The sequence below is a fragment of the Mesocricetus auratus genome, unplaced genomic scaffold, assembly GCF_017639785.1.
Source record: "Mesocricetus auratus isolate SY011 unplaced genomic scaffold, BCM_Maur_2.0 Super-Scaffold_6723, whole genome shotgun sequence".
NCBI classification, from domain to species: domain Eukaryota; kingdom Metazoa; phylum Chordata; class Mammalia; order Rodentia; family Cricetidae; genus Mesocricetus; species Mesocricetus auratus.
Window position 1 is genome coordinate 6,099,593 of NW_024429183.1, and position 21,088 is coordinate 6,120,680.

Genomic DNA, 21,088 nt, shown 5'->3' on the forward strand with positions numbered 1-21,088 from the left:
TTAAGGTTCATAACAAGAGGGCACATACTGAGAATTCTGAATTATTAACATCTCAAAGGAATGGGTTGGAGAAAATGGAACAGCACGGAGAAGATTCTGGAAATGGTATAAGGAAATAGAAAGACTTTGTTCAAGAAATATGGCTGTTGTGATGAAACCTTGTGTCTCGAGGGTGGTCAAAGGAGAGTAATTAGGTCCTGTGACTTCCAAAGATACAACATCAAGTGCATGGAGCTGTAGCTCAACCAGACCGCACACTGAGGTAGAGAACCCAAGAAAATTAGAGGACACAGGACAGAGCCATAGAAATCACCTCAGGGGAAGCCAGAAGAACTGCCAAGAGTCATGGGGCAGAGATCACAAAACACACAAAAATGCAGAGTCCTGTTGGGCAGAGGCAACCCTGCCTGGAAGGAGAATACAGTTGGTAAAGCTGGAGCAGAAATCAAACTTGAGTAATTAGGAAAGCCCCAGCAACCATGCAGGGCATCTTCAGAGCCTGGTGTGGGGCAAAGAAGCTTCTATTTGTGTCACAACCTGGGTAAGTAAGAGTGTGCTTATGACCAAGCCCACACAGTCTTGTCTGGAACATGCCAACAATTAAATCACCACAAAACAATGGGGCCTCCAAGAATTTGGCTGTGCCACACTGCCCTTTCTAAGATGAATCCAGCAAAAAGAACAAGTGGGTAAGTACCTAAGCAAGTGACCAAACTGGGCAGTACTTTCACAAAAGGGAGGAGGACATTTCACCAGTGTGGGGCCTTTCATTCAAACTCGTTCACTCGTTGTCATTGTTTTGGGTTTAATGCACTCCTCTCTGAGAAGGCTGGCACAAACATAGAAGAGACCTACGTCCTGCTTTCAGGCAGCTTACAATGAGTTAGGTAGGCAGATATTGTTCTGAGACTATTCCCCACTCCCTTAAACACACACACACACACACACACACACACACACACACAGTTAGCTATATAATGCCTAGTAAAATTCTCATTCAGATTTAAGGGTGTGGCCATGGGTAGAGTTCTTCTCCAACATGATGTCCTGGTTTCAATTCCCAGCAACACACACACACACACACACACACACACACACACACACACACACACACGCACACGCACACGCACACGCACACACACAGTTAGCTATATAATGCCTAGTAAAATTCTCATTGAGGTTTAAGGGTATGGCCATGGGTAGAGTTCTTCTCCAACATGATGTCCTGGTTTCAATTCCCAGCACCACACACACACAGACAGAAGAACTAAGAAAGTAGAAATCAAAGTTGCCTGCACTTCTGCCACCAATCCCAGAGGATCTGAGGATCAAATTTGACACAGACTCATGTGAGTAGTGGGGAGGAGGCAGCCAGCAGGATATCCCCAGCCCAAATAGGTCCAAAGTTAAGGATTAGAGGGGGCAGACTGTATGCCTTTCTAAATCTTCTGCCCTTTGCTCCTGGAAAATAGCTGACCCACACTGCTTTCTTAGTAAATATTTATTGAAGGGCTGGGGATGTGGCTCAGGAGTTAAGAGCATTGGCTGTCCTTCCAGAGGATACCAGACTGCTTGCCAGTCCCAGGTCAGTAGGCTCACAATAGTGTGTAACTCCAGTTCCAGAGAATCTGATGCCCTCTTCTGCCCTCTGCCAGAAACCCGCACAAACATGGTACGCACATAGGCACCACACACACACACACACACACACACACACACACACACACACACACACACACACACACTGACTAGATAAAAGACTGGTCCTTCTCTCTGTCTACATGTCACCCTTTCCTTTTGCTTTGTTTGTTCCTTCTTTCTGTTCTTCTTGACCACTCCTCTGACCTGCTTCTGCCCAGCTTTGTACACAGTTCTGCCACTCTCCCTGACCCCTGTTAAATCCACTGTGATAGTATGATGCATGTGGCTAAGAAATATTTACAGTCTACAGTGGAACAGCAGAAGTTCAAAAGCTGCTAATGGAGACCCAAAGACACACAGTTCAAAACAGACTTGTGTTGGAGCCCTTAGCCATTTGTGTGTGCACATGGGTTCATGGTACACTACCACCCCAAGTCTGAGGGCTACCTCCAGGGTGTTAGAGTCACAACTAGTGACCACTGGAGTCAGAAGTACTCAGAAGCTGAGTGGCAGGGGACAGCACTATCCTTGTCTAATGACTGACAGTGTGGTGATGGCAAATACTATAGCTCTCTGATACCCAGTCTGGGCAACTCTGAGATGAGGCTCACACCTGTCCAGGGTGACCAAGAGAAAGTGATGCTAAGAGGGCTTCATCACTTGGCCTGACCCCTTCCCTGTCTGCTTTGCTTCTTGAAAACCTTCCTAAACCTTGCTTCAGGGTCTTCCTCTCAGAATCCCAGCTTCAAGTGAAGTAGATGCTGGACCCAGCCATGAGCTTCTGGCTTCAAATGTTTTTCCTTCTTTTGATACTTGAAATGCTTTTGCAGCCATACTGACCTGCTCTTCATTAACTTTACAGTCATTTAAAACCACCAATGACCATTGTCGTTTCAGGATATCCTGGAGACAAACACATTCCAATGTTCTATGCGTGCTTAGTATAACTACATTGCTTCAGAGGCAGGTAGCTTTGAACACCACAATGAAATGAAGAACTCAAAGAGGGAGAAGATGTCCTTTCAAAGTTGAAGTTGTAATTATCTTTCACTTAGGACCACAATTAAGTAGAAAACAAAGCTCTATTTAGTGTTATCTCTCTATAAAGAGTCCCTGTTTGTCTTTTCTTTTGTTTTTAGTACTGGGAATTGAAGCTAGGGCTCAGCTGCATTCCTAGCTCTTTTTGACTTTTTATTTTGAGATAACGTTTTTTTTTTTTTTGCTAAACTTGTAATCCTCCTGCCTCAGCATCCCAAATAGTGGAGAATACAAGCCTGCACCACCAGACCCAACTTCTTTTACATTCTTATTTGTTTGTTTGAGACAGAGTATTATGTAGCTGATCTCATAGTTGTTACATATCCCAGGATGACCTTGAACTCCCATGCTGAGATTACAGGCATCCACCACCTTGTCTTAATTCTCTTTTAAATATTTGTGCATGGAAAGTATGACATCATAAAAAAAAAGAAAAGCAACTATGTACTCTACTGCAGTCATTTGCAAAGTCCTTTACAATTTCTCTCCTTTCATTTACATGAATACTTTTACAAAATACTTTTTCTGACAATCTTTTGCCACAGTTTTCCTAAGAGCTCCAGCCTGACCTAAAGAGGGTACCACATGAAGCAGACATTCAGCTCACTCCTCTTGTGGCTGTCACCTTTCACAGCTGTATATTATTACACCCAAAGGAGGTGCCATGGATTTTGGCTGCTTCCGAAATGTAGCTGTCTTAAGTAACATTGTGCTGGAAACAGGGCTTGGATTTTATCCACTCTGCACAACAGTTCAGTTCGGTCTGTTTGGTTTGGTTTGCACTGTTATTTCCTTCCAATTTTTTATATTTTTATTACTTTTTAATTATGTATAAGTGTGTGGGTGTGAGCTCAGGTGACTGTGGAGTCCAGAAGTGGATGTCACCTAGGCTCAAATGCAAATCCTCTGCAGGGACTCTTGTTCTAAACCACAGAGCCATCTCTGCTGCCCCTCCTCCACCACTTCTTGAAGAGCATTTTCTGATAAAGGGATAATGCCTGTGACTTTTCACATACTGTCGCTTTCCTTCCTCTATGCCTACTAAAATTCAAAACTGCTTGAAATAGTGATTTTAAACCCAGCAAATCTTCTGGCCTGGTTTGTTTGTTTATTTGCTTTTGTTGTTTGTCTGTAGGTTGTTTGGGGCCAGTGAGATAGTTCAGCAAGTAAAGGTGCTTGCCAACAAGCCTGAAAACCTGAGTTCAAGCCCCTGAACCTACATAGTGGAAGGAGATAACTAACTCCCAAAGCTGCTCACTGATCTCAACATGTGCACTGTCACACACACACACACACACTCACACACACATACACACACTCACACACACACTCACATACACACACACACTCACACACACACACGTAATTTTAAAAATTTAAGGCTGGTGAGACATTCAAAAGTTAGGGTACTTGATGCTCTGCCAGAGAATGGAGATCAGTTCCCACAGCCTCCATCAGGCCACAACCACCTGTGACTCCAGATCCAGGGATCTGACTCCCGCTCTAGTCTCCCAGAGCGACTGCACTCAGGAGCACGTTCCCCCAACATACACACACAGCCAAACATGAAAATAAATCTTTTTTAAAAAAATTTTAATGAGCTCATGTGTTGTCACAAACTTATTTTAACTTTGTCCATTTTGTTTTGAAGCTTTTGGTTTTGGTTTTGGTGGGTTTTTTTTTTCTTTTTGGTTGGTTGGTTGGTTGGTTGATTTTTTTGTTGTTGTTTTGATTATTTTTATTTTGTTTTTCTTAGGTTTGGGTTTTTTGTTGTTATTGTTTTTTTTTTTTAGTTTCATGTTTATTCTGTTCTGTTTGTGGTCCTGGGGGTTAAAATCTGACTCTTAGCACAAGCAAGACAAATTCTTCTACTCCTAAATTCTAACCCCAGGTCCAAATTTTTCTATGCAGTAAAGATCCTGAACCTTCCAAGGAACAATAACAAATTTGGGCCTTCACTGTGCAAATGACATAAAATGACATTCTAGTGCCTCTCAAATATCTGTAGTCCTGCTCTAACATTCTGAAGAACTTCTCTGAGGGGTTAGTCACGGAGCTGGTGATGCTCACTTGATTTGGGTGTTGACAAGACACGTGGGAGTGGATTCCCGTTTTCTCATCTACCTTGGGTTTTCCTGGAGCTGCCCCCTCTCATAGGTCAACCACACAAGTGTTAAACCTTGAAGCTTCTGCACTTCCAGGACATCCTATGACTGTCAGGATGCTGTAATTATTTTTGCTGAGCCTGGGGATAGCTCAGGGGGTAAAGGACTTGTGTAAGCATGAGAACCGGAGTTCAGATCCCTAACACCCACGTAAAAAGCCAGTCATGGTAGGAAATGCTGACATCACCTCACTGAGGAGCCAAAGACAACAGGATCTCCAGGGCTTGCTTGCAAGTCAGTATAGCCAACAGGTTAGATCCAGCTTCAGTGAGAGACTTGTCTCAAAAGTTAAGATGGAAAGTGACTGATGAAGGCACCTAAGATCAACCTCTTTATCTTCAAAGAGAGACAGAGACAGACAGACAGACAGAGACAAAAATATCCCCAATGTACGTAAAGGTTCTGTATTCTTTTTGCAACTGGGAAACACGGCAGCTATGTTTGAGCTAGAATGATTCCAGACTACACTCCTGTACAGACTCAACCATGATTCCCTTCACTGCCTTCTCCCCAGCTACTGTCCATCTGAAGAGTCAAGTGAGCCCCAGATGCCCAGATGCAGACTACACTCCTGTACAGACTCAACCATGATTCCCTTCACTGCCTTCTCCCCAGCTACTGTCCATCTGAAGAGTCAAGTGAGCCCCAGATGCCCAGATGCAGACTACACTCCTGTACAGACTCAACCATGATTCCCTTCACTGCCTTCTCCCCAGCTACTGTCCATCTGAAGAGTCAAGTGAGCCCCAGATGCCCAGATGCAGACTACACTCCTGTACAGACTCAACCATGATTCCCTTCACTGCCTTCTCCCCAGCTACTGTCCATCTGAAGAGTCAAGTGAGCCCCAGATGCCCAGATGCAGACTACACTCCTGTACAGACTCAACCATGATTCCCTTCACTGCCTTCTCCCCAGCTACTGTCCATCTGAAGAGTCAAGTGAGCCCCAGATGCCCAGATGCAGACTACACTCCTGTACAGACTCAACCATGATTCCCTTCACTGCCTTCTCCCCAGCTACTGTCCATCTGAAGAGTCAAGTGAGCCCCAGATGCCCAGATGCAGACTACACTCCTGTACAGACTCAACCATGATTCCTTCACTGCCTTCTCCCCAGCTACTGTCCATCTGAAGAGTCAAGTGAGCCCCAGATGCCCAGATGCAGACTTCTAGGTGACACCAGGCATCCACCCAGGTGAAAACCCCACTGACTGACAACACTATTTGCCTTTTAACTCTCAGGAACACATCTCCTGCACACCCACACCCCAGTGGAACCCAACCATGCTCAAGTGAAGCAAGAATTTTGTTTCTGGCTTTAAGGTAAAAAGATGAAAACTTCGGAGTCTGTTTCTCACTGAATCACCAAACCTGCAATTTTTTTTTCTTCCAACCACACCCAGGGGCCACAGTGGGACTTCCCCATGCAGGAGTAACCACCTCCTCACAAGATTACTCTGCTAATGACCTTTCCTCTTCTTTCCAGACCTTTCTGGGTTAGGATAACTTTGGGGAATTCTAACTACAGCCCTTTCCAGGCTCCAACTTCCCCACCAAACAAACCCGTTTTACAACTCCAAGGAATCTAATTTGGCCTCATGCTTACGATGGAATAATACACAAAACAAGCGAAAAGCTGGCAGCTCGGCTAATGAGTAGCTAGATTTGGGCACGCACTGCTGACTTGATCTAATTAAGAGGCACTAATGACACTTGTAGAGAAAAGGTTCAAGCGGGACTTGAGGTTTTCGATTCCTGATAACAGCCGAGCAAACTGCAAAGGCTCAAAGCGCTATGAGGTGCCTAGACATACAGCAGTATGCCGAAGCTGCCCTGGCCGCCTTCCTTGCGTATGTAGGGAGGGGGGTAACCAGACCTGGATCCTACATGAATATTCAGCTCAGAACAGAGTCCCATCTAAGCCTAAAGAAGTCTGCCAGGTGTTTCCTGGTACAATGACATACATGAAAATATGCTGTTTTTACTCATTAATATTTATTCCTTGGAAGCTAACAAACTCACTGTATAGACAGATGCTCTTGACCAACTGTCTCCTTTTGCTTTATCATCAGCTACATCCAAGACACTTCCAAATGAAAGGACACCAAGAAAATCCCAGTGAAAACCACTTGGGAGTGTGCTGTCTGTCATTCACTCTTAAGTATTTTACGTCCGAGCCAAATCTGACAACGTCCCAGCAGAGTGCAAGATCCTGATCCAGGTGACAATCACAACAGTGCTGACCACTTACCCGTAACCAGCACGGCCTTTTGATCCACAGGGAGGAATTCTTGATCAGATGAGCACATGTACAAGAAGAAGCAGGACAACGACAAGAGGAGCAAGCTGCAGAGGAGGGACACGTTGAACAGACAAGCACCTCCCCAGAGGCCAGCAAGGCACAGTGCCTGGCTCCACAGCTGCCCTGGGCTCTTGGATCTGTAGAGAAGCATGCCCCCCAGCACTGCAGTGGCAGCCAAGCAGGGCCACGGTGACTGAGAGAAAAACGGGCTCATTCTCTGCTGGCCTTCACTCGCTCTTGGGCCAGTGAGTAGCGTGTATGCAAAAGCTAGCTGGAGGCAGCCTGGCTTATATGAAGGGAGAGGTGAGAGGGGAGGGGGACAACGCCCCCCGCACCTTTTGAGTGAACGTGTTAAATGTAATTATGGGGGAAAACTACTCCCTGGAGGTCATTTGAACTTTGTACTGTGTTATAGATATCAGATCCAAACCATCTGCTCATTCCCCTAAAGCATTCAACACACGCATACACTTGCTCACAAGCAAACGTACACATTTAAGGCATTCATGCCCTTCCCATCAGAGAGCTGATTACTCAGGTAATGATTGACAGAATTAGAATTACAAGAATATAGTCTCCTTTGGATGTTTCCTCTCTGTGTTTGTTGAGTCCTTTTGCTGACTCCGAGCGCGCGCGCGCGTGTGTGTGTGTGTGTGTGTGTGTGTGTGTGTGTGTGTGTGTGTGTGTTATCCAGGTAATCAATGAAGCTTGGAAGGTGGAGTCTAAGAAGACAGCATCCCTGATTTGGTCCATCTGGAGGCTCACTGCCAACTGAGACAGGCCAAGAATTCAGTGAACCAAAAAGAAGAGACTCGTTAGTGGGAGATGGTAGGTGCTGTGTCCTGTTAGAGGGAAGTTGTGCCAGGAAGACACCATAACAATGGCAACAGGACTGGGAACAGTTATTGGCAGTGCTTTCTTACCACTCATACACCAGTCTCAATACTGACTCATTCTACTCTGATCAAGGTTCTGTTCTAGATAGTAGGACTCAGTCTCCAAATATATAAGTTGCCCTTATGATGTTTCTATTCATGCAGCAATAAAACAAGAGAGGATATTCAACCCAGACTAGAGAGTTTAGGAAGCCAGTCTAAATGCAGTGGCTGAGTCAAGCAGGCTAATCCCTGAGCATTACCTTTGAACTCGCCACTATCTGCTTTAGGTACAACATAGAAAAGTAGCCCCTCTCACATTAGTTCCTCCCTCCTTTTGCTTGGCTTGCAACTTACACAGTCCTTTGTTAGACTCAATTTGTGAACAAGAAAATTCAAGCTGGGAGCGGCTGCTCATATTCAAGGGCAGGAATCTGGATTCATACACCTGTGACTCATCAGCTCAGGGGCCATCCTGTAAGGACTGGGGAGATAATTCCGTTCCTATGCATATGCATCCGGGTAAATATACCATGCGCACACTCACCTGTGTACACACAAACCTGTGACTCACCAGCTCATGGACTATCCTGTAAGGACTGGGGAGACATCTCAGTTCCTATGTATGTGCATCCAGCTACAATATACCGTGTGCGCCCATACCTGTACACATGTGCACACACACACTCTCTCTGTCTCTGTCTCTGTCTCTGTCTCTGTCTCTCTCTCTCACACACACACACACAGACCACCAGGCCCCATACTGATAGCCAAGGGGAGCTCCCACTGGGTTTGATGGGTCTGGTGCTTCTTGGCATCTGTCTATGGAAGATGCAGGATTCTAATAACGGGCAGACACTGGGAAGATTGGAGAAAGACGAACTCTCTCTTTGAGTTCAGATGCTTATAGTTAAACCCAATTCCAGTGCCCACGGTTGTTAAGGATGGGATAATATTGTCTAGGGAACTTCCATTCCCTCCATTCTGTCTCTCCAGCAGTTAAATAACAGGGTGCCTCTCCTGGAACTCTACCTAGACAGGGCCTCAGAAAGGCTGCGGAATTACAAGTTTAAATAGAAAGAGAACAAAAGGTGTGGTAGAACACAGTGTCCCACAGGATGTGAACTTGTCCTGGAATTGGTTCTAGAGCAAAGGTGCAGTGCAGGGAGGAGCAGGAGTGGTGGGAGGGGTCTGGCAGTGTGGATGTAGAGGGAGGCAGGGTTTGCTCAGGCTGAACCCAGCAGCATAGCCTTAGATGGGAAGTCGGAGATATCAGCCCCTGGCTCATAGGAGAGTTTCTCCCAGGCTGAGCAGCTGTAAAAGGAGGATGAGGTAGGGCGCATGCTATTTCATACCCGAGGCTAAGAAGCAATAATCTGAGCTACACTGTGCTGCAGGACCATGGTGGAAGTCAACAGATGGTATATGAGAGACCCATGTGGGGTGACAAGTTATCTCCACCACACAGCCTCATGGTAGAGAGCGGTTGCTGGCTCTAGATCAGGAAGTTCAGGGTAGGGAGACCATGGAATTCTTGCCTGGCCCCAACATTTCTTCTCTCCTTCCACAGACCCCATTCCATCCTGATGCTAACTGTGAAGACAGACATTTGGTGGGTGGGGGAGCCTCTCACAGGATCAGGAGGATTCTGTTACCAACCAGTAGGTGAACGGTTTCCCACATGGGCATACAAGCTAGCTTTGGCTCTTTTCTGGGAACCTTGGCTCTATGGCTTCTGTATGGGGCTGGATCAAACGGGCTCATGCTCACCTGATACAAAGTGACTCTTCTACAGGCAGCCCACACAGTTGGGAGAAAGCTGCCTCTGTAAAACACAGAAATTCAAGCATAGGTATTTCCTAACCTAAGATGGAAATGGCCGCCGTACAATGGCCCACCACTTGCTAGCAATGAGCTTTGGGCAAGTTGCCTGTCACTCTAGACCCTGTTTCCTACTCAGGAAAATGGGGGCTTGGGCTTGTCCTCCTCCATGGGGTTGTTTTGAGAGGTGAAGGATCTAATTCTTACACAGTGCCTGACACTGGTGTACAGTCATAAAGAGAAAACACTTGGCTCAGCCCTTCCCACTGGGCAGCAGGGACATTCTTTACAGCCTTTCTCGTTCCTTTGTTTTCCTACTCAGTTTGTTACCTGGCTCTTCCCTTGTCGCCCTTCCCAAGATGTCAGCTTAAGTGTCATCTGCTCACACCCCACCCAAATCCATTCCCTCTGTCACACGTAGCTCAGTTCACAACCTTGGATTTGTTTCTTCTTAGAAACGTTTTTCTGTTTATTCCACTAGAGTATTGCCGGGTCCTCCGGCAGTCAGGGCTATGGGAAAGGCAGGTCCAGCTGGTCACTTCCTGGGGATAAGTGGGATGGCGAGTATCGACCTAAACCCCCTTCCTAGTTACCGGAGAGAACCACACTGAGTCGTGGAGACCTGTCAAAGCAAAGTCTGGCTTTATTGTAACAGGCATGCACTCATATAGGGTTGAGAAAGAGTGTGGGGACCTCAGGATGGGGTGAGGTGTAAGGGCCAATAACATTCCACCACGTTAGCAGTAGCTGGACAGAAGCAGTTTTGCTGAGTCACTCCTATGCAGAAGTGATAGCTCAGAGACAGGTCTCCAAACTCTAGCCAAGCTCAGGAAATTCCACCAGGCCCAACAGAGTATGATTCCTGAGTTCAAGGACAAGTCCTACCTGTCCTCTGTGAGCCTTGGTTGCACTGATATTTTTCCCTTTGCTGTGCATGTACTACCTAACCCTATCAGTGGGGTAGGAAGGAAGGCCTTTAGCCAACTCAGCAACATGTATAATTGCAGAGTTTCCAGATAAAAACATAACTCATGTCATTCTGATCCTAGAATTCTTTCAGTTATGGGCACTGGTGCTCAGCTTGGCTTCTCCTTTTTATTCAACCCTGGACCCCAACCCAGGGATAATACCACTTACATTCAGGATGGGCCTTCCCACCTCAGTTTAACCTTTCTGAAAACACTTTCATAGATACATCCAGAAGTATGCTCCCGCCCAAAGGTCTGTTTCCACCCATCACATTTACCAAAGGAAAGGATTTCCCAAAATGGGCAACAATAAAAATGTTAAGAATCTGCAAATGTACACTTGGTTAGCATCCATGACTCTTGAATGTAGATGGGATATACAAAGGCCACTTCCCTTCTAGAGCGGGGATTCCCTCTGAAACATCCCCACCCAGTGGCCATCTTCGTTACTGCCAGGACACCTCTAAGAACAAGCATTTCCTGGCACCTGTGTCCAGGTTGGGATGGCTCTGGATATGACAGGGGTTCTCATTGGCACACTTGATCTGGACACTTGTTTTCCTCTCTCACTGGAGCCACATCAAGACATCTTCCAGATGTCTGAACACAGCAACTCTTCCAAGCAGACGACCCCTCATTCTCTCAAATGATCCATAGACAAGTTGAAATAAGCCACAAGCCCAAGAGTTCCAATACCACTGAATCATGGTGCTGGGTAACATTTTAATATTTAATACAGTGAATGGCGCATGGCGAGTCACTGGACATAGAGTAGCCACACATTAGTGTGATCCTGACCCAAAGGTTAACATACAGACAGACTGGTACAGGACGTGACATAATCTCAGAGATTTGGGAGTGCTGAGAACACACATGCTTTTTTAATTCCCCGGGGGATGGTGTATGTTTTGTGTATTCAACTGTAATTGTTCAAATATTATATCTTATGTAATTCTTTATTTCACACAGTGAGAAGTAAAACACCTAGAGATAGATTCTCCACCGGCAAAGTGCCTGCCTCACAAGCATGAGGATCTGAGTCTACATTCCCAGAACCCACCTAAAAACCTGGGCATAATGAAATGTGTTCCAGCACTGGGGAGGCAGAGACAATGCATCCCTGCAGCTCACGGGTCAGTCAGGCCAGACAAATTAAGGAGCTCTACGTTCAGTGAAAGACATTGACTAAAAAAATAATGTGAAGAGTGGTTTAAGAAGACCCTGGACATGCATGGTATACACACACACACACACACACACACACACACACACATATATATATATACACACACACAGAGACAGAGACAGAGACAGAGAGACAGAGAGAGAGACATACACTACACCCACCACTCCTGATGAAAAAACTAAATAAACTTCAGATCTTATAGATATTTATATCAATTTTAACTTTTTGCTCTAAGCTATAATATATATGAAGTTGTGCAAGTATAACATAAATTAATAAAAATGATGCATCCATGGTGAATACCTCCCCTCCCAGTGGGGAGACAGAGACAAAATACTTTTGTAAAATCCAATTTGAGAGACTGAAGAAAATGAGAAATGGCTCAGTGGTTAAGAGCACTTGGTGTTCTTATAGAGGATCCAGGTTCAACTCCCAACATCCATATCAGGCAGCTCACAACTGTAGAACTCTCTCTACACACAACCACCTATAACTCCAGCTCCAGGGGACTCTAACACGCTTTTCTGACCTCTGCAGGCACCTACATGCATATTTGAATGGGCATGTGCATACTCTCACACACACACATACACACACACACCGCGATTGATTCATTTATACTTAATGTAAATATCAGTATGTTTAATTTAAATCCATATCTGGCTTTTCAAGTTTCTTGTCTTCTCTGGAATGAGGATTTTTGCTCTGTGCTCCACTCACTCCTCTCATTTTGTTTGATATTTGCATTTCTTTTAATGATTGTGGAGGAGCTTGTCAAAGTTCACTGTGACCTGGCATGCTTGTTACATTCCCAGATAAGTCAGGACCTTTGAACACTTAGAAGTCATGGCAGTGCTGACCAGCAACGCAGCACTACTGGCCCAGCAGGTACCAAGCATTAGCTCTCTCCACATCCCCCAACACCATGCAGAAAAGTTCTTCTTTCTTTTTTATATTTGTGATGAAGAAGTTGTGATGAAGACACAACAGTCAGAGAAAATAAATTCATTCATTGCTTTGTTCCATACTAGGAATGGAGTGCAAATCCTTGCTCATACTCTAGAGTTGCCCTTCCATACCCCTAGACCCTCAATGGGGGATTATACACAGGCACGCTACCCCCAAGCCACTCCAACATGCCGCTATGTCATTAATATCCAGGTATGTCAAATCTGTTTGGCTTTGTTGTGTTTCTTCTTGTACAGTCAACAATCGTTAGATTTCCCCTTCAAATTATCACCCCTTGTGGCGTTTCGTTCTTGTTTGTTTCTTGTTTCGGCTCACTGCTGCAGTCACTTTCCCTTTGTGTTTCTTTAAGGTTAGGGGTTGGGGATGAAATTGCTCAGTTTTTGCTTTGCTGAAAATGTCAATTCATCTTTTTCTTTGAAGGATATTTTCACTGGGTATAAAATTCCTAGCTGGCAACTGTTCTCTTTCAGCGTTTTGATGCTTTTCAGGGAAATTTTAAAATATTTAAACTGGCTTTGTTTCACAAACTCTTCTGAAAATTCTGTGTGTCTGTGTCTGTGGTGCATGTGTTTGTAAGTGTGCACATGTGTGTATATTCATGTGTGTATGTGAATGCAGACATGTGTGTATGCAAATGAGTGTGTGTAAGCATGTGTGCATTCAGTCATTGTGTGTGCATGTGTGTTTGTGAGTGCAGATATGTGTGTGCAAATGAGTGTATATGTGTGTGAATGTGTGTGTATGTATGTGTGTGTATATGTATGTATGCAGGTGTGTGTGTGTGTGTGTGCGTGCGCGCGCGCCTGTGTGTATGTTTGTGTGCATGCAGGAGTGTCTGTGCCTGTGTGCGTGTTCATGTATGTAAATGCTGGTAGATATGAGCTAAAGCATAAAAGTAGCAGTCAGGGGACAACATCCAGGGTTGGTTCTTGCCTTCACCGTATTTGAAACACAGTCTATTTGTTGTCCATCTGATGTATACTCCAGGATAGCAGGTCCATGAACTTCCAAGAATTCTCCAGTTCCCATCTATCAGTAGAAGAACTAAGGTTACAGATGTGAAACACCCATGTGACTTTTTGTGGATCCTGGGATCCAGACTCAGGCTCTCAGGCTTGTACTACATCAACTATTTTCTGTCAACCTGACACAAACCTAGGTAATACCAGGGAAGAGAGAATCTCAGTGAGGAACTGCCTGTCTCAGACTGGCCTGTGGGCTCATCTGTGGGGGCATTTTCTTCATTGTTTATTTATGTGGGAGGGCTCCAACCACTGTGGACACTGCTGCCCCTGGGCAGGAGAGCCTGGACTACACGATAAGATAGCTGAGTAGGCCAGGGGAGGCAAGTCAGTAATTGGCATTCCTCCATGGTTTCTGCTTAAGTTTCTGCCTCCAGGTCACTGCCTTGAAATCCTGACGTGGCTTCCCTCAGATTATGGCCTATAACCTGTAAGCCAGATAAATCCTTTCCACCCTCAAGTTGTTTTTGGCCATGATGTTTGTCACAGCAACCAAAAAGCACATTAGTATATCTGACCAGCCCTTAACCCGCTGAGTCGCCTCCCTGTCCTTGTTTCACAAACTACAAGAGGCTTTGATCATAATAACCGTATCCATCATTTCCAGAGGGAAGATTCCGAAGTCTTTTTAAATCACTTTGTGGTAAAATTCAGCTCCTGTCCTTCCAAGGTATTTTGTTTGTATTAAAATGAAACCTTTGAAATTATGTTACCAGGATTAGTCGCAGCTCTCCCCTTTCAGCACCATGTCTTGGAGGAACTTGAAGATCCACATCTTCCAAATATTTTGTTTATTTTGATTTCTTATGGCACCTGAGCCTACCACCAAGCTACACCCTCAGTCCCTTCCACAGGCTTTTCTAAGTGCATAAGTAGGACATTCATTAAGCCAGCATTCTCTGACTACATGTATGCCATGTGCCCTTTTTTTTTTTTGTCACAGGAATTAAGCCCGGGGCCTTGTACTAGGCTCTCTGCCACTAAACCATCTCTCCAGCCCCAAGTACTGAACTAAGAATGCAAGGGAAATAAAAGAAACATGATCTCTGCTCTCAGAGAGCTTACAATCCAGCCAAGAAGAAAGGCCAATAAATGAGGAATTACCAAGCAAGCATGATCAACATGGCAAGCTTTTTGCAAGCTGGTGTTAATAATATAATATGGCTTTACTTTGCCAGGTAAGGTTGTCATACCCCTGATTGGAGTGCAGAGTCACTGTGCTTACCCATTCTAGTTACCAAGAGCAGTCGGTTCATCAGAATATCTATTTATTGAATTAATTGAATTACTGTTTTAATTCCCGGTGACCTCCACCTCCGTGTTTGTGTGTGTATGTGTGTCTGTCTGTCTGTCTGTGTGTCTGTCTGTCTGTCTGTGTATGTGTGATCTGCACACATGTGTACTCAGGTACATGCAAGCATATGTGGAGATCAGAGGTTAGCATTAAATGTCCTCCACTTTTACTTTTTGAGACAAGGTCTGTCACCGAACATGAAGCTCTTCAGTTTGTCTAAACTGGTTAGCAATGGACTCCGGGGTCTACCTGTGTACCCTACGTATACCTGAAGGCTGGCATTACAGACATATGCCACCATGCTTAGCTTTTTACCCTGGCTCATCAGCTTCTAATCAACCGCCTTTTCCACCAGTGGTTTGCTCAGGGCTCACTGCAGGCTGAAGGCTATGCAGGATTCATGTGCTTTTACGTGGATTCCCGAGATCCAAGCACAGTTCCTGCAGCATGTGAGCGGCACACTTTACCTGTGGAGCCATCTCCCCAGCCCACCGCTTCCCTCTCTGAGGTTAGCCATATTCATTATGAAAGGGCCCAAGTGAGGGCCAGATTTGCCTGTGGCCCATGGTGTCCAGATGTGTTGTCTTTTTCTCTTCCTCCTGGCATTCAGAAGCCTCTCTCAGAAGGACCAACTTACAGAGGTGCCCATGGTGTCAAGGATGCGTATGGATTAGGTACAAATCTGGATCCGGATGTGATAAAGGGAGGTATCCTTTCTTTAAGATCAGTGACCATTTATTTTGTCGATTTCTCATTTCCCACACCCTGTACCTTATTCCTTTGCTGTGATTTGAGGTAATAATTTTCCTGGACTTTAACTAAATAACTGAGCTACAGCTGAATAATTAATTTGCCTATGACCCCAAGAGAAAAAGATGCTGGGGGCGGGGCAGGTACTTGCTGCAAGCAGATGGGAAGGGATCACCGAAACAGGAAAGGATGTCTGGAGATCAGTCACCCCCAAACTGCCCACTGTCCCCCTCAGCCTGCCTGTGCCTGTCCAATTTATAACTTGGGGCTTGTTTTCCACTTTTAAAGTCACAGAGGTTTTCAATCAACTGGGAGGGTGAAGTCTAGCCTAGGTGTTTGGGTTGAAGCTGGAGTGAGAAATGCAGTCACCAAAATACTGGGCTTTCTTCCCAAGGCTCCACAACAGGACCCAAGGACTGTAGGACACACAATCAGATGCCATCTGCCTGAATCTGAACTCTCATTCGAGTGAGGTGACTAAAGAATCCTGAAGTAACAACTCTTGACTGTACTCATAGAGACAATGAGTACCAGAATTTGGTACATAACCTCTGTGTGTGTGTGTGCGTATATGTTTAGGTGTTTATGTGTATATGCATGTCTGTCTGTCCTTTGAGGGGATATACACGTTTGTGCATGTGCATATGTTTTACTTGAGGAATAAATGCATACTTTAGCTTATTTGCATGTGTATATGAGGAAGTATGTACTTGAGTGCCTGTGTGCATATGTACAGAGCAGGAAAGTAGGTATATACATATATCCACACATATATATGGTGGGTGTGTGGGTATATGCATATTATATATGTTTGCAAGTATGCATAGGTATGAGTTTGTAGGTGTTTGTTCTGAGTGTGAAGAGACAGCAGAAGGTATGTTTTTTGTGTGTATCTGTGCGCACATGTGTGTAGATATATAGATCTGTGCATGTGTACCCCTGCATGGATGCGTAGGTGTCTGTGTGTTTTGGGACAGAAATGTGATGTGTAATAGGGGTTATGTCTGCATCTGCATGCATGTGTGTACATGTTTGTGTATATGGGCACATATGTGGAGACCGTTATACACCATTTGGTTCATCTCCAAGAAGTCCTCCTGGTGGCGGCGGCCAGGCTAGAGAGGGCTGTGGATGGTTAGCATACACTCCATTCCAGATGCTCGGCATGTCCTTGGACCCCAGGCTGTTAATCGGAGGAAATAGGAATAATTTCTCCTTCATTGCTCATGTATGCTCATTGCTGGTCAAATATTCAGTATGGAGTCTAGAACAGGGTTCCCAGTGGATAATTTCAAACTTCAGAACCTCATCTTTCCTGGTAATTCATATTAGATGCAAAACCATCCTGATGTATGTTTTCTACACCTTGATGGTAACTGATGACTTCACTTTTGATAGAGATCACACATGTGAACTTTGCCTCTGTGCAATAAATCCATCTGTTAACCCACAAATAAAGCAATGGCAGAGGGATGGAACAAACCTCTGCAATGAAACAGCGATGTGTTCACCAGCTCATCAACTTCTAATCCACTGCCTTTTCCATCAGCAGTTTAGTAAGGGCCCATTATAGGTCGAAGGTTGTGCAATCACTGTCCTTGCTCAAGTGTGTGAGGGAGCAGGGCACACACCTGCATACATTGTCCTTGCTGCTCCAATGTTAGCAGTCAGAACAGGGATATTAATGGAAGGCCAGCATGATGGCCTCTTGTTCTATTCTGATTTAGCCCCTTAGAGACCAGCAAGGGTTCTCCACCTATCTAGCTCCACTTTGTGTGAGAATGTGAAGACAGCAACGTCCACAAAAAACTGTTCTGCCTGGTATATTCAGATGTTTCTCTCTTCTTAGTCTCTGCCTTACATTCCTTGAATTATACCTTCATTGTCCCTTCTTAGTCTCTGCCTTACATTTCTTGAATTATACCTTTGTTGTCCTTCCTCCCAAGAACAGGGGAAAAGAACAAGAATTCTGTCCAGGATGGAGGGGGTGATTAGGTGACATCTTGCTGACTCCTTCTTGTGTTGGGGGCAGTGGAGTAGATTCACAACTCATTCTGTGTCAGACACCATGCCAGAGCAACCATTTGACCAGGCTATGGTGGCGATGAGTTTGGCCACTGGAAAGGGAATGTGGCTTCTCTCAGAAGTTCTAGGCAAGGTCCACTTTTTACTTGTCCCTGGAGAAATGGGGATCATTAATGATGGAAATGTACTGGGTTCCTCTAAGACTGAATTGACTTTATTACAATTGTGGGCTTCAAACTTATAGCCTTCCTCTTCATATTAACATGAAATTCTCTCTCTCTCTCTCTCTCTCTCTCTCTCTCTCTCTCTCTCTCTCTCTCTCTCTCTCTCTCTCTCTCCCTCCCTCCCCCTCCCTCCCTCCCCCTTCCTCCTTCTCTCTCTCCCTTTTCCTCCCCTCCCCCTTTCATGCATATGTGTGTGTGTGTGTGTGTGTGTGTGTGTGTGTGACTTGTGCATTGAATGGGCTATACACAGGTGTGTGTGCTCACCCAGTAGCCAGGAAAGGACATTAGGTCAGATGTCCTGTTCTATGACTCTCTATCTTAATCCTTTGAGACAAAGTCCCTCAGGGAGCTAAGCTGACAACCAGCAAGCCCTACAGATCCTCCTGTTTCTGCCTCCCACAGTTCTAGGGTTACAGGTGCACAGGCAATCATGTCTGATGTTTACATGGGAGCTGGGGACTTGAACTAAGGTCCTCAATGTTGAGCAGCAAGAACTCATCCTCTGAACTATCTCTACAGCCATCAAATACCTTTGAACACATGGAATCACAAGGATGAGAGAGCAATGCTTAGTGTCATTGCTGCTCTGACAACCTAACTTGACAAAACTGAATGCTTCCATACTTACATGGCTCCTTAATCCATGGTCTGAAAGATTACCAGTGCTCAAAAATGCAAAGACACAGCAGCCTTCATCAGCATCTACCATGGTGGGTTCAAGTTGGCTAAGTTTCCATTTCTACTACTTAACCAAAAACGGGGCCTCACTCTCCACTATGAGCCCAGCCTATTCAGCAACAGTTGAAACAAGAATATCAGGATGGCTTATCTTCACTGTCAACTTGGCTGGCTTTGGAATCTCCATGGAAACACATCTGGGTGTATCTATGGAAGTGTTTCCAGGAAGGATGGACTGAGAAGGGAAGACTCGCCCTGAATGTAGGTGATGTCATCCCATGAGATGGAGCTCTAGACGGCATGAAAAGGAGAAAAGAGTATAATTGAATTGCAAATATAATTTCACCTTTCTCTCTTGATAACCGCATAGATTCTATATTATTTCTTCAAAATAATAACATATTTTTAATCACATACTATTGACTCTTAATTGTCAATAAATACATATTTAACCCACGTACTTAAAAAAAAAGTAAGTACGTAACAGAAACATGTGCCTTATCTTGCTCCCTCATGAGGTCTAGGTAAAAGGATGTCACCATTTTCAGAGGTATCTTTTATCCCAGGAGTCCTTTCTCTTTTTTTATTTTTTTATTTATTGTTAATATTCCCTCATTTCCCCAGGGAGAGTGAGGCCCTCCATGGGGGTGTCCATAGTCTGTCATTTCATGCAGGGCAGGGCCTAGACCCTCCCCCAAGAGTCCAGGCTGAGAGTGCATCTCTCATTGTTGGATGGGAGTCCAAAGTCCATTTGTATACCCGGGGATAAATACTGATCTACTGCCCAAGACTCAATATATTACCTAGGCCTCCTCACTGACACCCACATTCAGGGGGTCGTGATCAGTCCCATGCCCAGGAGTCCTTTCTAACCCCACAAAAACTCTTGCCCCGTACTTCTCCCTGCTTTCTCTCTTTCTTGAACCTTGAACACTGAAGAAATGATATTGCAATGAGGAAATCAAAAATCTAACCCTGCTTTTCTTTGGTAGCCATGCTTCCAGGCCAACAGCAGTTCACAGGAGGGGACATTCTTGCCTGTGTCTCCAGAAGAAAAATGAAATCTGGCATGAAATGATTAGAGAGAGATAAGACATTTCAAAATTTGGGGGCACAACTGAATACCAAAACCGTATCAGACCATAAGCCAGATGTTCCCAGAACATTTATTCCATTTTTTCCCTGCTTGAAGGAAAAGTTTTTGTTCATAAAGAAAACAGTGAGCAGAAATTGCTATCACAAAACACCGATTCATGGTTCATGGTTATTTAAAATGAGCCAATTTGAAAATAATCAAAGATATGCATGATGATTTATAGCAAACATTGTTTGTTTCTGTGATATTTATCATATGTACAATGTAAAAACATCCCCAGTGGATTGCCATAAAGGATCTGTTGTGTAAACAACAGTACTTTCATGTGATGGATTGCTATGTGGCCATTAAAAATCACATTGTTGAAGAATATTTAATGACTTGAGAAACGTTTGCAATATTTTTAAAGCAAGAAAATCATTTTACAAAGTAGAATGTGTGGTGAGATCATATTTAGGTCATTATAACTCACATTATCGGCTGAAGCCTCCTCTGCTTTGGGATCCAAGACTGACTCAAATTCTCAATCCCAGAACTCTCTGGCTCAAGTCTCAAGATGCCTGGTGACGTTTTACAGCTCCACCTGCCATTGATTCCTCTACACCCCGAGTTCAGCATGAAACTCAGCCTCCCTCATCTGTCTACAAAGCAGAATCCGTAGGTGCAAAGCCAAGGATGCCACTATTCCTCCTATTTGCGGTGCTTAGGGGTTGGAATGAACCTCATGAAGGAGACACAGAGCTATGGACAAGCTGTTCTAATATGAATGGAAAAATTATGCCCATCCCTAAGCAAGGAGCCATGAATACAGCCTTATTAGATAAAGAGGACTATGCAGACATAATTAGGGGTCTAGATGGCTTCTTCTTGGATTAGTGTGACTCCAACCCAATGACATGTTTCTTCATAAGGGTCTGAGAAGCAACAGAAGAAATGGCTCAGCAGTTAAAAACACTTATTGCGGCCAGGCGTCTTTAATCCCAGCCAGCACTCAGGAGGCAGAGGCAGGCGGGTCTCTGTGAGTTAGAGGCC

The 21,088-nt window shown here is 44.7% G+C and overlaps 1 protein-coding gene across 1 annotated transcript in view; it reads right to left on the reverse strand.

The window, feature by feature from the left end:
* Hsd17b2 (hydroxysteroid 17-beta dehydrogenase 2) overlaps positions 1-7,507 on the reverse strand; it is a 74,449-nt gene extending 66,942 nt beyond the window's left edge. The window contains exon 1 of the mRNA XM_005073194.4: positions 7,098-7,507. Coding sequence (XP_005073251.1) covers positions 7,098-7,362 — 265 coding nt within the window. The 5' untranslated portion in view covers positions 7,363-7,507. The remainder of the gene's footprint in view (positions 1-7,097) is intronic.
* Between the last annotated feature and the right edge of the window lie 13,581 nt (positions 7,508-21,088).